This window comes from Manacus candei, unplaced genomic scaffold (assembly GCF_025592945.1).
Source record: "Manacus candei isolate 608988 ecotype Guabito, Panama unplaced genomic scaffold, ASM2559294v1 h1tg000049l, whole genome shotgun sequence".
In the NCBI taxonomy this organism is placed as follows: domain Eukaryota; kingdom Metazoa; phylum Chordata; class Aves; order Passeriformes; family Pipridae; genus Manacus; species Manacus candei.
In genome coordinates this window covers 15,613,998-15,632,975 of record NW_026138097.1, presented here as the reverse complement: position 1 = coordinate 15,632,975, position 18,978 = coordinate 15,613,998, and the positions used below count along the sequence as shown (strand labels likewise).

Below are 18,978 nucleotides of genomic sequence, written 5' to 3'. Positions count from 1 at the left end.
TTTGTGCCTCAGCATCCCAGCAGATTCAGAGAAGAAGCCAGATGGACTTATGCTGAGATTGCTCATTTGTTATGAGCTGGCTAGCATGTAGCACGTAGAGACAAAGGCTGCCCTGGCTTGAAAAGCCCCTAAAGAGAAACAGTATAGTAAATTTATCTGTAAATCTGTGTTGAAGTTACAGACTGTGTGTGTCTCACATGCTCTTGCTCACTCGCTCTATCTCCCCGCCCCCCCACCTTGCTGCCTTAAAAATGGAATGGCAAAATATTTTGAGAAAATGCATCAACTGCTAAACTGTTGATATGATTAAAAAAAAAAAAAAGGAGTCTTCGTTCAAGCATATGTTTCCAACACTTTAATCTTTTATGGACTGCATACTTGCTGTGGGAGTGGAAGGGGATGTTGCAGGCTTACTTTCAGTGTACTTGGAAGTCTTTCCCACAGCGTGAAAACTCCCCAGAAAATGTGAAACAACAGCCTGGAAACCAGGAAGTTTCTGATGCCTAGCACTTATTGCTCTGAGGGATTTGCTGTGCTCTGGAGGTCGTGGAATCATCTTTCTTCTTTGTTGGCTTCTCCAAGTTTATTTTACACACGATGGAGGGGTATGTGTGTGCTGCTGAGCTCTTCAGGGTCCTCATTTTTGTAGCATGTTTTTGCCCCTGGTTCTTTTGTTACTGTGCTCCCACGATTAGTATGTCTGCTGCTTAAAATGGCTACTGAGCCACCACCAAGTTCTTGTCGCTGGTTACTAACCGCTTAACCTCTGTCAAAAACCATCCAGCACAGCTTTGAGTTGATGCTTTTATTGCTTAACAGTTATATTTCTGATCTTTGGGCTATCCATTAAACCTGTGAATACTGTACACAGTGAAGACATAAATCTGCTGTGGTATGATGGTATGTCCTGGTGCTGTGATGGCTGCTGCTGCTCCTGCACTGTGCTCTGGTTAGATTTGTGTGGCATGCAGTCTTCTTCGTATGTGGTTTGAGGGCTCTTTTTTTTTTTTTTTGCTTTGTTTTCCCACCCCCTTACCACTTTGTATAGTTTTGACGGTTTCTTGAGGAGTTGCTAAATGTCAAAAAGCAGCAATGAAGGTGAGAAGTCTGGCACTTGAGGGCTGATGGTCCTGGTGAGTTGATCCAGTTCCTTCCAGTAAAGAAACTATGCATCCAGTTTCAGTCTGTGATGAACTCAGTGTTTTGTTTTCTGGCGTCTCCTTCCCGTGTGCCTATGTTTGTGCTGGAGTGTGATGGAGCATGAAAGGAGCCAGAGGAGAGAAGGGGCTGCAACTTGGCTTTGACTGCCAAAAAAACAAAAACATCGAACAACCTCGACCACAAGGAGAGTTAACCGGAACATACCACAAAACAGGTTAGGCAGGACACCGAAGCCAGGTACGAACCTTCTCCTGTGCTTTAAGGCATCTTCAGTACACCCTCCTCCCTCTGCCCTTTCAGGATTTCCCCCCCCTCCTCCCCGTTGTGAAATAGTCCTGTGCCGACTGGGTTTGAACGCGGGGCAGGCGGATGGGTTGCAGCGCTGGCTCGCCTGCTGCCAGCTGTTTCTTAAGAAATAGAGGTTGCACTTGTCCGTACCCGTCATCTCGTCGCAGAGGCAGCGCAGCATGTGCCTGTGTGTGTGTGTGTGCCTTCCTGCCCCCTCCGCAGGGTTGCCTGCCGAGCAGTCCCAGCCGAAAAGTAGCGGGGGAGGAAGAGCAGCAAGGAGACAGGGAATGCTGGCGGGCGGAGCTTGGAGTGCTGATCCTCCATGTAGTTAATCATTACATGCAGCATAACCTGTTCCTGTTTTCTAGAGGTTTCACTGGCACCCGCAGCCAGAAGCGTATGAGGAATATGTGACAGACTGCTTTCCGAGCAAGATGGTTTGCCTTGCAGCAGGAAGCCCAGCATCTAATACAAGACATCGTTTCTTCTGTAACATTTTTATGCCTAATCGTTCAGTAAACATACCATATATAGTCCGATTCGTGCTTGCTCTAACACCCTGCTGCAAGGCAACTTTGCTAGTACCACACAGATTCCTTAGCTCCTGGTAACTGGCTGATAAATAGGATGTTGCCATACGTAACGTGAATATTTCACACAACTGGGGTTTTTTACACTCCTGCTCTCATAGTGCATAAAGCGTGTGTTTCTAAACATGACAGTCTTAAGTCTAGCACTTAAAAATGAAGAGGATTATACAAAAAAAGGTGCCTTATCAAAGGATGGATCAGGTGCCACCTGCACATATTTGTTGCAGAATAAAGATTCCACTCTTTTGATAAACATCGTATGAATTTTGTATTTATGAATCAATGTTTGGTGGGCTTTTTTTTTTTCTTTCTTTTTTTCTTCTGTCTCCACTTTAAATGCCTGCTGCCTCCTAGGTGATGGATCCCAAGCTAGAACTGTGGTTCCCTGAGAACTTTCTCTTTTCATTCTAGCATTTTTTGTGAAATTTCTCCTCTTCCTCTTTCTCTGTGCCCTCCTGTTTCCCCTGGACTAGTGGGGTACTAAGCATGGCAGAGGACATGAAGAGCAGCTGTGTGGCTGGATTCACAGCTTTCCTAATCAGCTGTTACATATGGTTTGCCTTCAGGTTTTTTATTTGTTTGTTTGTTTTTAACATTGTCATATCACTTCAGTAACATTCTGCCTATTTCTGTGCTAGCAGAAGAGACTCAGAAGAAGGAGATGAAGCCTGCCTACCTACACCCTACAAGGCAGGGTTTTTTTTCCTTTTTGTGCTTTCTACATCTTGCCCCGTTCATTGATATGTGAGAAGACAGCACAGTGGTGTGTACCCTGGATAACCTTGCACAGAGCTTTCTGGCTTTCTGCTTGATGATGGCTGTTAGTGCCTGAGTTCAGCAGTTTAGTGACTGGCAATGTCTCCTGTACCACAGGTGGTTGCTTAATCAGAGAGGGTGTTGGTTTGGATGCAGCCTGATACAGGTAGATTTTCCTATGCTGGCTTGCTCCTTAGTTAGGTAACACTTCCAGAGGGGGAGACTTTGCCAGGGGGAAATGTTTGGGTGTTACATAAATGGACAGGACATGCATTTCTGGGACTTGTCTCTCATTGGCCTGGTCAGAGTGAATTATGTCTGACTGCTTGGCAGTTAATTGGACCATCCTTCCCATTTCCTAAGCTGATAAGCCCCTCACTGTCTGCCTCAATCAGGCTTCTTTGTTTGAGAAGTTACTAATGCCACAGAAGAACAGAATAACTACTTTCCTGTAACCAAGTGAGGTGCTCTGATCGATAAATCTATGAAGATTCACTGTATTTCTTCAGCAAAATCCTTTCACAAGGCTTACTTGTACCGTAACACCAGTAGCAGTTGGCAGGTACTGAAAAGTAGGTATAGCTGATGTATTTAATACATACCTTGTCCCTTTTTGAAAGAATGGTATTTGTGATAAAGTTATCCTGTGAACAGCTTTATTCTGGCAGATCCTAGTAGCTGTGTTGAGTACCACGGGGGTCTGTAGATGCCTGTCCATCAAGATTGGGTCTCAGAAATGGCTCTTTTTTACCACAAAACCTTCAGACGGGGACTGTCTTGATGTGTCTGGATGGTGCCTAGCTTAGAGTGGGTGTTGCCAGAAGGTGAGTAATAGATAGTGATTAATCGTCTCTGAGCTATGGATGTTTGTATGAAAAAGCACATTGCTAAAGGCTGTGCTTCAACGAGATCATCAAAATTAACCACACAAGAGACAGTAGTGTAGCATCCCAGAGGCTTCATTTTTCTGTCTCTTGACTGGTTCGTTTTGACTTTTGTGCATATACTAAATCTGATTGATGGAGAAGCATAGGTCCCTTTGTCTCCAAAATACCAGTAAATACCAATTAAATGATATCAGTATTACAGATTGCAAATGGGCTGAGTGATACAGAATCCGGGTGCACTAAAAGCAAACACCCTTTTGTTAGATTGCTCATTAATCTTTTTAATGGAGAGGTGTGGTTAGGAACCTTACAGGTATGCATCCTTGTGTTTGTACCATTGAGTTTTTGACACAAATGCATAGGAAAGATGCAAAGGTACCAATTCCTATGTTAATTATATCTTGAAGATGAAAAGTAATTTTGTTTTACAGGAGACAGTTTATCCTTTGCAGTCAAAATATAAGAAGAGAAATAAAAGAGGAAATATAATTAGATATATGTAAAGAAATATAAGTAGAAAACCTAAAGCCATAGTTTCCATTCTAAGTTTACATACTGATTTGAGCAGTGCATTGTATCTATTTGATTGTACAGTTATTTCTAAAACTTTCTGAAAAGAGGGATTCATCACAAAAATCTTCTGTCTCCCTCCATCCTTCATCTGTTTCTGGCAGCTTTCAGGACCCTAAGCACACAAAGTGGGTATTGGAGGATTTGCTCCTTGTACAAAAACTGGAAGGACTGGACCTCTTTCTTCTTAAAAAGTTTCCAAAGTGGGGTTTGTCTTGACTTAGTCATAGAGGAATGTAAAGTATACAAAGAAAATAAATGCATATGTTGTGAGCTGACATCTGTAGGTACGCGCTGAGCTTGGGAAGGGACTACCTCTTTATTTTTCATTGTACCTTGGAGTTAGTGGTGTTGAGTCTTGTTATGTCTGTAGCGTTGCCAGAGGATGATGAGAGGACATAGCTGCTGTGGAGTTCAGGAGGCCGTTAATGGCCCCTCAAATGTTGTTACGTCCGAGAGACATAGGAACGGGTGAGCTGAACGTGGGGCCTGGTCCATAGGGTAGGATCTGCTGGAGGGGCTGTGGGAGGCAACTACCATCGGTGACTGGATCGTGTCCGTTCCTCACGAGGGCTTGCCTGCAGTCATCAGACCCCAGGCAGGTAGCCGGTGACTTCTCCTACTGTGACTTCTCATATTAGCGTTTTATTGCCTGACAACATTCAAGGCGATGGGCAGAGAATTTGCATTTGGATTTTAAAGTTTCTAGAAGAGTGTATGTGCTCTGTGTCTTGTCTGAACCTTATCCAGGCTGGTTACAGACCAGCCAGCAGCCACGTATTCAAAGACCTTTCTGTCTACCATGGCATCAGCAAGCCTCAGGCTTTTTGAGTGGAGGTGACGAGGAATGAGGGGGAGGAGGTGTCCACGTCTTAAAAAAAGAGTTGAAAAGGAAAAACTGGAAAGCAAGCAGCTACTGGCTGTGAAATTCTTGGAAAGAAAGATGCTGCGTATGTCGGGGTTACTGTGATCACACCCTGCCACGCATTGGGCACACCGGTGTGGCTTGGGGTAGGCAGCGGGGGTAGGCCCCAGTGCAGTCCTGGCAACCGGGAATGGATGAGGAAGCAGGAGGCAGCCTGCCTTCCTTCAGAGAGCCAGGAAAGCATCAGGGATGGAGTTTAGGAAGTGCTCAGCCTCAAAATTAGGGCGACTTGAAGGTGAATTAACTGCTGGGCCTGTAATGATCTGCATGTTCATGTATGTGTAGGGCCTTACGCACAGAAAGGTTTGGGGTGAGTCTGGAAAGGGTCCATATTTAAGGAATGTAGTTCTTCTGGCTTCTGAGAGGTTTTTTGTGTAGACAGTGTGGAAAATGATTACAAAAACAAGTATTGCAAGACACTTAGTGAGATGGGAAACTGGCAGTGCTAAGGCTGTGGCTCTTGTTCTCAAGTGATTGTGAGAGAATGTCAGCTTTTTTCTGCTTTCTTTTCCCGAGCATTTTCTGACTTTTGAACTACCGCTAGTGGAGTTTATCCTGTGGGCTTAAAGTCAGCAACCCCAAAAATGCATTGAAAATACCTCATGACTTTTGGAATGAGGGTCTGTGACAGCAACTGGACTCCCGGAAAGAGAGGTACTCTTAATGTTTGCTGCCAGTTCCATCAGTGTCGTCTGAGATGTTACAGTCTGCTTTCACTGTTTTGGAGCGGGGGTGACTGGGACTGACCAGACCAGTTTTTAGGGAGCTCAGTCAGCTTCCTAATTTCCAGGTGTAGTGAGAGAGTCATCAGGGACAAAAATGGAGAGAGAATGTCAGTAAGTTCCTCTTCATGAAAGGAGATGGGCTGCCAGGAGGATTTCCAGTTAGAGATCACTAGGCAGCTTTTATTATGGGCCCTGTTTTCTCTTGCATGTGGCTCTACTGAACTTTAACCATTTGTGCTGAAAAACTACGTCAGGTGTTTAGCTTCAGGCCACATTTGTTTTTGAAAGAAAAATAAGTAGTAAAAAAAATTCTTCGGCCATTTCTGAGAGTGAACCTGAGGGAAAAGTGAGTTCAGGTTTTGAATCACTTTTCACGTCTTCTCTTTTCTTATTGGAAATAGAACAAAACCCACAACAAACGCAGAATCTTTACAAAGGGGGAGAAAGTCTGACCTGTTCTTCTGGTCCTCAAAGCTGTAATGCAGGGACATTGAGATTTGGGAAGGGTGAAGCGGGTGGGAGATTGAAGTTATAGCTATCAGTTGAATAAGCTAGCTCTTATCATAGCTGATAATAGCTGGCAATGGCAATTTCTCCAGTGCATTCTGTTCTTAATGTCTGTTGCAATTTAGAGGTAAAAAGGACTGTGAATGACCCAATGAAAGCCAGGCATTATCATGTCTGTCTTACTCCAGACCAGAGTAAGTCAGTTCAGCTCTGTGAAGACTGAAGTTGGTAACCTAGTCCCACATTTTGAGGAAGCAGTTTAGTAATCTTTTATACCTTTGTATTTGTCTGCTCTTTGAGGTGCAAAACACTCATGGGGAATGCATGATTGTTCCTCTTGCACTGTGATGTACAGGTGTAGGTATAGAATTTCTGGTTGAGGGGTTTGTCGATGTGAGATGAAAATGCTGTTCTCATGAATGTGCTTTACTCTGCAGGCACTTCGGTTCCATATGGAGTAAGAGTAGCTTGAAAGTTGTCTGACAAGATTTGCACTCCGCACCAAACACCAGTAGCCTCCTAAATAAAAACAAAGGCCCAGAAGTTTGTAAATACCTGTGCATGTGATGTAAACAAACTTCCTGATTCAGGGACCACTGTTGAAGCTAATGGGTCTGTTCCATAGAATGGGCCTATTAGTATCAGTACATTAGCAAGACTGAGGCCTTGATTTGTAATGACCCCTTAAGAGTAACTTGCAATAGCCTGCTTACTGTATCTTACTAAACTGCTGTGGGTGCAAGAGGGAAACAGATTGAGCCTGGAATAATATTTACCTTCTCTTCTAGTCAGGAGTATCTGGAGCAAAAAAAATGTGCCACACCTCTAGGATCTCCAGAGTTGGCTTTCCTGAGAAATGAAATACCCCGGATGTTGTATACACAGGCCAAAGGCATCTGCTGTATTTAAAAATGTGCATATGAAAATGGAACTGGAAGTTACTGCAAAGCTGCATTTGCAGTTATCATAGCAAGGAAATTTTTAGAAACCAGACCTGAAAGACTTTACAACTGAGAGTTTCTCAGGATACTCCCTGTCATTTCTCATTTGCTTTGGTGAAGTATTAAAAGAACCCCTCATTTTTGTAGTTGCAGCCAGCAATTAATAAATTACTTTCTGATTTTGTTTTGTTTATATACAGTGTATATGTGTAATACATATTTTAATGTGCATTTAAAAACTGCTTTTTTGCCTGATTATGGAAGGGGAGACTGTGGAAAGAGAATTTTAAGTTCTTTAACAAAATACTTGATTGAAGTAATTTATTCATGTTAAGCACCCCAGAGCAGTATTGAATAGCTCTGTCCTCCTCTATTTTGAGGAGCTCTTTAAAATGGAAGAAAAAACCCTTTTTTTGTTTGTTTTCTAAGAGGGGGAAAAAATAATTTCAAAATATGTTAAACACTTTAGTGATTCTTATTCCATTCCTTGCAAACTTCCCCCCACCCCACCCTGAGCCCAACCGCTCTTCCCTTCTGCACCTGCCCACAGAATTGTCATGCAACTAATTTTAGAGGTGGGTTTACACATTTGTTTTAAAAACACAGCAGTCTCCATCTCTGGTAATCCACCAGGTGGAAGCAGATGTGTACAATATCTGTACACATATTTGTAAATCTGGGTTTGAGCAGAGGGTGTTTCTAAGAGGGCAGTGTGTGTGCAAAGGCAAGGGAACCCTTGGCAGTGTAATACCATCAGTAAAGCAAAAATTTGCAGTTAACTAGTCGCTGGATTCGTTGGTGGGTTTTGTTCATGTGGTGGACTGGGTGACATTGTATTAGCCAATTCTTCTAATGTATGGTTGGACGTCAGTTGCCTTGCTGTTCTGAATTACAGTAGGGAGAAGGTACCAGGGAGGGCATGGGGAGAATAAGATAGGATGTGGTTTCTTAGAGGTGGATGCTCTTCTTGTGCTAACAGAAGTTTTGGTCTATTAGCCTCAAGTGTGCTTTTCTGACCTACAAACTCCTTCATAGCTTACTGGTGTCTTCCTTCTGCCCATCTTCCCATTAACCACCTGCCATCCCTGTGCCTCTCTGCTCTTGCAAAAAATGGCGTCTTTGAAGTTTGGGCAATATCCCTGTCGTGTTTGGCCCTCAAAATGATTTTGCTTTGAGCACATCTTTGTCTGGAATGTGCTAAAAGTGCTTAAATTTTTATTTTGTTTGGTTAAGGGGTAGGTGGAAGGCCAGAGGGAGTCCGAGAGGTGTCAAACAGGAAACTTGAGGTTGAGATAGCTCGAAGTGACCTCCTGAAAGCATCCCTTCTGCTCTGTGAATTTGCTAAAGGCAGTCATTTGGAAAGGGGCTGCGCTATCTGGATTTACAGTGCCTGCTACGTTTCATATCACAGAAATGCTGTGGCTGTGTACTGCTGCAAGTTTTTGTTGTCCTACAATTTTTGTTATTGTTTCTCTCTTGATCTCTTGCACTAAAATTCATGTCACTGCCTGACAAACTGTATTCCTAATAAGTTAAGGTTTACTTATAGAGCAAATCCTGGACAGTGAGACATGTTGAATATATATTGGCTGAAATAATTTCGTTACTAACTTGTACTTTTTGAGCAGTTCTGAGCCTGTTACAGAAACAATCAGACTGCCTAAAAGTGAGGTGTTCCTTTCCAGCTGTACCGGTGAAGATACTTGCATTTTAAGTCCAGAGTTGCAAAGCTGAGTCCTTTACTTGTACTCTGTGCATGGCAGGACAAAAATAAAATGGAGGAAGAGCTGAAAGAAGCAGTTAGCAATCACTTGAAGTCCTGTGGGAGCTGAGGGTCAGAATTGCTCTGAGAATCAGTTCGGTAGAGTATATGATAATACAAGGAAATGTTTGCAATAAGGTTTTCAGGTTTTTTTATTAGTAGCAGAAACTTCAAAAATAAAAAGAGAGAGAGAAAGCCTGGGAGCAGAAGTGGCCTGAAGGAAAAATGACCAAGGCTAGCTTAGAATTTCAGAGAATGATGGTTCAGGAGTGCTGCTTCACTGCATCTTCATGTGAAACTCCTTTCTGTTTTATGAAGAAGGGTGAGACAGATTACAGTCTTGTGAAATCTCACTTATTAATGCTGTTTCAAATAACATGAAATAGTTCTGGGCCTTATGCTTTTCTTGCAGATTGAGGATTTTAAACAGGGAATGCCGGGCCTGCAGAAAAGTGACTGTAATCATAAATCCGAAAGCGGCATGTGGCCTTTCTTGTCATTTTTAACAAGCTAGAACTTTTCAGAAATCTGCCCAGGCAAACTTTTGGTCCTGCTGTGCCCCAGTGTAATAATTATAATGCAGAAACAGCTGATGGGTCACATCTCCAGGCCTGCGCAGCGTTATGACTTGCTACCTACATTCCATGTTTAGCTTTGAGTGATCAGATGGTGTAAGCAATGTGAGATAGTAGCGCCTGAGGACATGCAGCCAAGCAACAAGTCCTGTCCCTCTGCAGCTTTGGTTTCTTTTCTCTACTTATGTCCCATCCTGTCCCCTTAAGGTGATGCGTTTTACAATAAATACCACTCTCTGTAGGAGGCCAGCTGCCTGTGTGGAAGCATGTGTGCCATTCCCACTGTGCTGTATGTTAAATCCAAGGGCCCAAGGTTTGTAAATATTGTTTCTAAAGTACTTGAGGGCTCCAGGTGAGCTACGTGCTGGTGGTTCTGGAGCTGTGGTTGGTACATGTGGCACACGGTGGCAGGCTATTTCAGCATTGTTACTGATGTGATTTAATGAAGCATGAGTGGTATTGGAGGGGGTAAATTTTGTGTCTGGGGAAAAGGTCATTGACAAATGTTTACAAACAAACAAACGAGTTGAAAATTATGCTTAATTCAGCCATGTAAGGACTTAGGGAGGCAGGGAGGGAGAGGTATATTTTCGAGTTATGTTTGTTTTGTGCTTAGCACTGTGCAAAAGGTACACCCAGCTCTTGATGTAGGAAAAATTGGATAGGTAAGCAGGAAATTACTAACTCGTTGCCTGAGAGTGCTCTTGCTCCCCTCATCCAGGGGTGCCATCGGAGAAATGCAGTGCAGATATTTTAATTGTGGTAGCTTATTTTATTGTGAACTTATTTTCACTGAGGTTAATGAGAGAACTGAACTTCAAGTAGACTTTTAAATAATAGGAGTGTTTTCTGTGGCAGAGGGTTGCAAATGAGCTCTGAGCTGGGGAGAGGGAGTGAACAGGAGCAGGAGGGGGGAGTCTGGAGATGGAGCCAGTTGTGGGTTCATTCCACTACATCTTTTCATCTTTCCCCGGTACTGCAGCACCGCAGGAGTAGAGTTACCAACAACATTCTTGCTCAGGTCTCTCATCCCTCACTCAAATAGAGGGTGTAATTTGACGATGTCTCAGCTCCCCCGCGTGAAGGTTGTTGATGAAACTGTGTGTATGTACATTTTTAAGTGCAAACAAAAAACAACCCAAACAAACACGGATCCCAAATCAGAACAGTTCCATGATCCTGGATCACTGTGCGGTTGTTCAAACTCTAAGACTGGCACAAGGCTGGAGGGAGAACATGTGGCCAGAACTGTGGGGTAAAGTGAGGACTGGCAGCCTGTCCTTCTGAATGACAGCCGTGGTTTACATCAGGTTAAATCAGTCTGTACACTGCGGGCTGGAGCGAAGCAGAATGGATTAAAAACAGGTTTTCACTTCTAGCCTTGAGTTTCCTGCAATTCTACATAAGCTTGTGGGGGTGCATGTATTTCTGCATCCCAGCTGCCGTGGAATATGAGAGACATTTTCTTACAGGACAAGTCTTGCAGTCAGTGTTCACTGAAGTTTTCCTTTTTTGAGCGGCTGTGTCCACAACTTTCACAAATAGATTGTGAATCTGGATTTTTATGTCCTTCTTCTCCATCCGTATCAGCTGTTATCAGCTGCAAACAGGTTAACAGTGAGGCCTGCTGGGCTGCTTAATGGGTGGCCTGGCGCTGCCTTTGGGCTGATGCAGATCATTTCTATTGGCCAAGGTTATCTCCTCCTGACCTTGTAACCAGAACTCAGCCTCCCGGTGGCACAGTAATTGTGAAAAGGAGGACTTCTGAAAGAATTCCTAAAGGCAGGAATATCCTTTCTGGTTTTGTGAAAGCCATGTTTTGTCTTCATCACTGCTCTGAATGGGAAAGTGCCTTGATGTTGAGTTTGCAAATTCAGAGAAGGTTATATTTTAAGATTCTTGTCTTCTGAAATCCACTGTGGAGACTATAAATTTAATATGGCAGGAGGCTGCTGTACCACAAGCCGCTTTTGCTTCTGGGCTTTCTTGGTTGCTTGCTCACTGAGCATTGATAGCTTCCTGTCTGTAGCTTTTCATACCAAAATGTCTTTTACCTTGTTTGCAGTTGGTTTGGTTTACAGGACTAAATATGTTTGCATGCTTTTGGGTTGAAGAGGGTCTTCTGTTAGCTGTGTAACAGAATGAAGCACGGGGATTAATGGGGGAAATGGAGAGAGAGGGAGGAGTTTGGTGGGTTTTCTTTTTTTCCTGGAGGCATCAGGCTTCTCCTGTAGTGAGAGAGAGCATAGTACATGGAACCTAAAGACCTTTAAAGTACATGCTGAAATGGATGCTGGGAAGATACAGTACAGTGCTTGGGCACAACTCCAAGGCTCCCAAGGCAAGTAATATTTAAACAAGCTGAACAGCCCCTTTCGGCGAGCAGCAGGAAATCCAGCACTGAGCTTTGTGTTGTTGCATGGTCAGCAGAAGATAAAAGCTCAGGCTATGCAGCTGGGGTTCCCTCCTATCACTGAATGGCAAACTGTTAAGGAAAGATAAAAGGACAGAAAAGAACAGGGGGTCGTCTTATTGAAAAAAGCATTCCTTCTTATTTTAAGCCATCGGAGTACTTTGAAATACACTGAGCCTGATGTAAGTCAGGAACAGCACCATCGACAGCTGTTGGGGTGTGTGGGAGCTTTTACATCAGTTGGCAGGCAAAAGGTGACTTCGTCCCTCTGCTTCATCAGAGATAAATGTTTAACGTGGGTAGGGTAGTGATACACCTAAATGCTTCACCGTGAGCCTCACAGCTGGCAGGAGCTTTCCAGATCGTTTTTTTAGGAGCAGGGCATGTAATGGTGGGGCTGCTATTGACTGGGGATTTCGTTCTGAAATGCAACCAGCATTCAGCCATATATAGCCTTTCCAGGGCCTGCTTTCTGCAGCTGAGCTTTGGTAAGGGACTATTTTAACAATGAGGAAGAGAATTTAAATGAATGAGATTGCTAGCTCAAGTCTTCTAATCAGTATTTGCTCTATTCCTCCCCGCCGTCCCTCCTCCTTTTTTCCTACATCACAGCATTAGTGTCTTGGGAAAGAAAATGCTTCAGAGCATTTGTTACCAATTTAGCAGCAAGTACGTGCTCAAATTTGGGATTTCTGAGATCTGTGTGTGCCATATGTAGGCAAAACGTAGTATTTGCTAGTTCCAGTAGAAGGGAACAGACACAAATTTGCTGTTCTGCAGATAGTGTTTCTTTAATCTAATGAGACTTACATTTGTGCAGCCTTTTTGTTTTGGTAAGACGGTTAACCGTCCTCCCTAGGGTGCCTAATTGCTTATCATGAACTAATCAGTCCCCTGGGTATATGAAGGGATGAAACACTGCCAAGATAGAGCCTGTGACTTCCCCCAGAGGTGTGATAACCCTCCCAATTACCCCACCCTTCAGGGAGCTTGCTTACTGCTATTTTGAAGACCTTGTTACTTTAGAAATTATCCATGTTTGGAGATTTTAGGAAGTCTTAGAGGAGTGTATTTGCTGAGAAACCCTTGAACTCGTCAGCTTTCGTGGATTTTTTTGTCAAGTCTGTGTTGAATAATATTTCAAGTTTGGTGTGAAAATGTTGAACATGTTAGTACTGCCACTTCTGTTTATGAAAGTGCCTACCTTCATAGCCCTTGTGGCGTGTCAGACCCGAAGAGATGAGGAAAGGGCCAGTTTCTGTCTTCAGTTGTCAGTAACTAGGGATGGTGAAATCTGCAGAAACTCCATTTGAAGTTCAGATGACGGGTCGAGTGAAACAAATCTGGTGGTGACTTGTTTCTGATTTTTGGTAGAATGATAGTTATGCATTACCATGTGTGAAATGAGTGGGTAGATTAAGAAAAGTTTTTCATCTTACAGTAAAAAATAATTTATTTAACTAGTGTTTTTTCTGTCTTTCTCCTCTTAGTTTCTTGTTTTAACTCGTTCAAATACGTGCTTGTCTGCTCTACAGGTTGAGATGGCCAACAATTTCTTGAATTCTTCTCTTGTATTTTTCTATATTGAATGGTTGAGTTCCATGAGGCATATAAAACTCACTACAAAACAATAATGTCTGAACTGGAAGCAGAAAACAACTCCTGCTATTTAGTTTCTGAGTGAAAACATGAGTTCTGGTGTTGAGGTTTTCTTTGTCCTTTACTTTTGCTCATGAAAATGAACATAATTTTTATGTGAAGTTTGGAGAATGGAATCTGTCATTCAGGTAGAAATATAGTTTGTTCCCTTAAAGAGTTGTAACCTAATCAGTGAATAATATCAGATTTATTTATTTTTCTTTGTGGTTCTCTTAAAACACTTAAGGTCTACTTCACCTCTGGTCGTAGAGTAGATTCTAGGTGACCTTAGCAATATCAATGTAAATATAAATATTTTCATAGTATGTACTGACTTAAAACTAAAAAAAGCAAGGTGATTTCATGCTTAGAATTAAAAGATGAAGGCTGTGTCGGTGTGCATGTTTACATGACCAAGAAAATGTTAATTTGGAAGCATCACTCCTCAAAAGAAGTGTGACTTTCAGTATCGTGGGTCTGATTATGATGTTTCAGTGTTGCTTCACTATGTGCACCTATGTGAAAGTGATGAGTTAAGTTTCCACTGACTGTCCTACTGCGGAAATTGAGGTGGATGCAAGTGGGCAAACAGGCCACTTGATCAACTTTTTTGTTGTCATCATTCATTTTTCTCTACTTGCAACTACTACTTTACCCAGAACTGGGTTTGGACCTATGCATAGATCATACTAATTTGTTTCACGCTAATATTTTGTTTATTATATGTCAATATATGGGAGTCAGCAGAAGGAAATGAATTTACCTTTTCATATGTGAATTGTTTCAAGAATTGTCTGTGTCATCTGCTTGATGGCAATGTGTGAAGCACTAGCAGTGGAATTGGTTTTTTGGAAGAAGAGGGTGGTTTTGGACTAGCAGCAGACGTTTTTGGCTGGAGGAATAGCAACTTGAAACTTCACTTGCTGAAGAAACCTGTTCACAATTTTGTCTGTTTTTTTTTTTTTCCCCAGCGTTCCTGAAATAAACTTCCTGCAATTCTTTGCAGTGTGCAGGTGTCCAGACTCCCCTTTACTCATGGTCGCCTGTGAAACCCGTCAGGCTACTGAAGGCTGTACCTAAAATTCTGCTGGCAGTGCAGCACACAGCAGTGGCCTTGAGATAGTTACGGTGGACACCTTGTGCAGCTACAGGCTGTAGCATCCCCTCGTAGTCCGAACAACTGAGTATTGCGGTCCAGGAGTCTACACGTGTGGAGGACTGCCTGGAATAGAAAAAGGAAAGCTGCAGAGATTGTAAGCTGCTGCTTGATCCGTGTGGCTGTTGTGCCGAGGAGCATCAAAACATTGCTGGATGGATCCGACAGCTCGTTGCAAAGTAGAGGGTCAGTCTCGTTGGTTATTTGCAGTTATTAACCTTAGTGGATTTTAAATTTTTTTGTTTCCTTTGTTTTTATATTTTTCTCTGTACGTGTAAGAGGATTGTGGCCTTGCAACCAGAATGCTCATGTTCAGGAAACTTAAGGCTGTTCCTACTGAAGGGCTTTGAAGATCAGCAGGCATTTCCTCCAGGGTTTACAGCATTGTTGGAGGAAACAGTCACTGCAGAAGTCTTCAGGCCTATCCCCCCGACTCTGGTCATTCCTTACCTCACCAGCACGTGGATTATGCTGTTTGCAGACTGTCTAAGCTGCACGATGACCTCCGTGGATTCCTCATGAGCTTTTACAAGGCCAGACCAGTGTACTTTGTAAAATCCTTTAGATATGCCTGCTAGGCCTTTAAAGTCCCAGAGCAAAAGCTATACTGCAAGGAACTTGGAAGGTTAGCAGCTGGATATGGTTGTGGATGAAGGGGGACTTGTGTGTGTGTGTGTGTGTGTGTGTGTGTGTGTGTGTGTGTGTGACTATGCAGTTCTTGTTTTGAAAATACATGGTTTTTTCAGGTCAGATAGAGATATATTGTTTCTGAGAAGGCTTCTTGTACTCTCTGACAAAGCTGAGGGACTTCTGAATACCATAAGAAATTGTTGAACAGGATCCCTGTGCCCTTTTTTTGCATGCGTGTTGCAGTCTATGAAAATTAACAGATGCTGTTTCATTTTGTCAGTGTGCTGGAAGCACCTCCCCCAGGTTAGTTTCCCTGTGTGTACTTCAGAATAGAAAGCAATCTCTGCTGAAGAGTGCCATTGGCAGGTAGCACTGCTATTTAAAATTTTCTTAGTGGCTTTCCTGTGCGGATCTCAACTTGGAGAGGCTTGCCAGCACTGTCTATTGCTGTAATTAATTTACTTAACTAAACCAAGAAAGAAACTTTGTATTTCAGAATTTAGAGCTCTGCAAACAACCCCAAAGGCTATTGGCCCAGCTGCTATAAGCCAGTGGGTGTGCTCACAAAACTGTGGCAACTTGTTCACAGTGGTGGGAGAGAGATGTTTTTCTGAAGGCTGGCTTTCTCCTTCACCTAGAGGAAGCAATAAACCTCAATTTGAGCGATCTGTGGTACTCTAGCATCTGTGGCAAATATATATCTAAAACAACTCCACATAAAATTAAAAAAGCTAGTTTATATCTTTTAACTCTGGTTCACAATAACAGGAGAATGGCGACTGATGGTTGTCTGTGCTTAATATCTCGTAGAGATTATGTAGATGGTATGTATCTGTTTCTGGTCCTTAGCAGACTGTAGGAGGTGGTTGACCTGAGAACTCTTTGTGCATTGTACAGTTCAGGACAGATGTTGCTTTGGCTTGTGGGTCTCCAGAGAGTTTTCCTGGTGTGGAGATAAAAGCTAGGAAGGAGCGCTACCAGTTGTCTTGCTCATATAAAAGCTGTGTGGCCGCTTGGGATACTGCAGTCGGAGGCTGACATTACAAGTGCCTCCCAGGGTAGATGGGAGAGCAAGGACTGTTCAGCATGCTTCTGAGTCCCTTTGCTTCAGCACACCTCTCTCCTCCCTATGGCATGTGGTTTCGCTTCTGAAAATTTCAAGCTAAAACCTCCTAATTTAAAAACCTATTTTGGGGATGAGGGGGAGGTAGGAATATGATGTGCGTTTCTAAACTTTTTAAATTATCTTGATTATATATTTTTTTTGTTGTCACTTGGAGAATGTGATAGGGGAAATAGTTCCTGTGCTGACCAGAAACAGAAGACAGGAAGATAATGATGTTAACAAGGTGGGGGAGAAAAGGAGGTGTTTGTTTAGAAAAAGCCTAGTCACTAAAGCCTGTGGGGCAGAGGAACCCTGCTGATAACACAGATGAAACAGTCTGCCTCTTTCCTAACTTTAGAGGAGTGGAGCTTTGTAATAAATGGCTGCCATGTGGCAGCTGTCTCCCAGCTTCGTGAGCCTGGCAGTAGTTAATCCTGTCAGCAAGTTATGCTCCCTGGAAAAGAGCAGTGAGAAGAGCCACAAACTCTTGAATCATTCTCTCTTCAAAATAGTTTCATGTTGAATCTCTTTCTGATTAAAATGAGTTTGGTAATTTGGTGGAGGTTCCCATCTTTAAGTAGCATTAAAGTGCAGCTATGTTGGCTTTTAAGTAAAATGTTAAAAACATGCTGAGATGTTGCAATTCTTTTCTCTCTTTAAAAAAACCAATTAAGTTTTGGAAGGTATATTTTCCAGAATAAAAAATGTGCTGTGTAGAGAAGGGGCACTCTTTGTTGCTGTCCCCACGTGTTAAGAAATTACAGGTTGAGCACCTGAGATCACGATTATCCTTGAAAGCTTGAGGCTTTAAAATTAATGTGTTCACCTCAGTTTACTTTTTGTATTTTGCTGAGCCGAGCACGTAATGTCTCTATCTTTCTTCTGCAACCCAGAAAACTAGAATTTTGACTTAAAAATGTTGAGATTGTTGTGCATTAATATAGCAGCATCAGATTTTACAGGCTCGTGATAAAATTATGATGGTTAACAATACTACTACAAGGAAATGGGGTTAAATCCCTGTAATTTCTACTTTTTCTTTTCTCATTTTACTGTGTTATCTCGTGAGGTGTAAAATGTTTTGACATGCTACCCGGTATGGTGCTCCAAGCAGAGAGTGTGCTGGCATCTCCTGCAAAGGCAGTGTTGTTGGACTGCAAAGGATGAGTTGGGGGCTCTGCAGTAAGTGAACTGATGCTCTCTTCCTTGGGCTTGCTTGTGTAAGGATGTTTGCTAGCATATGGATGCACTTACAGCAGTGAAATGCCATGTGGGACATAGCTACTCCAAAAGGAGTCTTTTCCTAGTTTAGCTTACCCTATTTGCAGAATGTTTTTTGTAAGATTACCTGTGCTTTCAATCCCTTTTATGAAGCTCTCTTTAAATCCTCATCTTGGAGGAAGAGGATTGCAACCAGAGCACCGCACAAGAAGCATGGCACTAGCACAGGACATTTTCTGTATCTTCCTCAGCATGATTCATCCTGCCTCTCTAATCCCTGTTGAACCTGTCCTGCGCACATGCAACTCTGGCTACGTGTGAAGAGCAAGTGCGAGGGGGTGAAATATATGTTTGTTTCTTCCTCCAGAGACTTGCTTTAAACCTTCACCTCAAGTCCTGAGTCCCATGCTGCCCTTGGCTGAGCTGCTGGCTGTCAGGATGAGGGACAGAGACTGGGATGGGGACTGGCCCTCCCTCCTCCCCCTCTCCCTCCCCAACAGCTGCAGGCACCAATTGCCAGGGAGCAGCCCTGACCGCATGGTTTCGTGGCTTTTCTTCCTCTTGTTACTAATGTGCCTTCTCGTTTCCGTGATGATGCTCAGAGGAACAACCGGACAGCTTGTCTCCTCTGGGGGTGGGTGCCCGGGCATCTGCACAGCCAGTTGGTATGGCACAGGAGCCCCTGTTTTTTCGGTGGCACCAGGGGCTATTGATGGCAGGCTGGGGCTGTGCTGCTGCTGCTGCACAGATGCTTGCTCTTGGCCCACCTTAAAAGGACAAGATATCCCGTGGTTTAGACTGTCCATATATTGTTGGGGATGTCAGCATCTCCGTCACAGCTACCCAGCTGAGCCCAGTGTCCTGCTTTGCCTGCCCTGCGTGCCTGCAGCCTCTCCTTAGTCAGAGCCGAGGGGTGCTGGAACTTGGACTGTTTGAAGAGGAGGTTGCTTTTCTTCTCTGTTAGTCAGAAATGTTTTCCATCTGGCTCTCCCTAATGCAATGCATCTAGTTCACCCCTTGTGCTCTTGGACAAGTTTCTCATTCTCTCAGCACAGTGCTTGCTTAGCAATGTAAGTGATGGGACATCAAACTATAGCTCCCCCTTCGCTCCCCTCCAGGGATTTAAAT

The 18,978-nt window shown here is 43.2% G+C and overlaps 1 protein-coding gene and 1 long non-coding RNA gene across 7 annotated transcripts in view; one reads left to right on the top strand and one right to left on the bottom strand.

The window, feature by feature from the left end:
* Nucleotides 1-18,978, top strand: part of RREB1 (ras responsive element binding protein 1) — a 124,928-nt gene that overhangs the window by 31,186 nt on the left and 74,764 nt on the right. For 2 of the 6 annotated variants that reach the window (XM_051799061.1, XM_051799062.1), the window contains one exon: nt 14,710-15,080. The exons of the other annotated variants lie outside the window; for them this stretch is intronic. In XM_051799061.1, coding sequence (XP_051655021.1) covers nt 15,050-15,080 — 31 coding nt within the window. In that variant the 5' untranslated portion in view covers nt 14,710-15,049. The remainder of the gene's footprint in view (nt 1-14,709; nt 15,081-18,978) is intronic. 6 annotated transcript variants of the gene reach the window in all.
* LOC127476323 (uncharacterized) lies at nt 980-5,083 on the bottom strand. Its single transcript, XR_007906556.1, has 2 exons — nt 1,600-5,083; nt 980-1,304 (listed from the first exon to the last, which is right to left on the bottom strand). It is a non-coding gene; the product is annotated as an uncharacterized LOC127476323 (long non-coding RNA).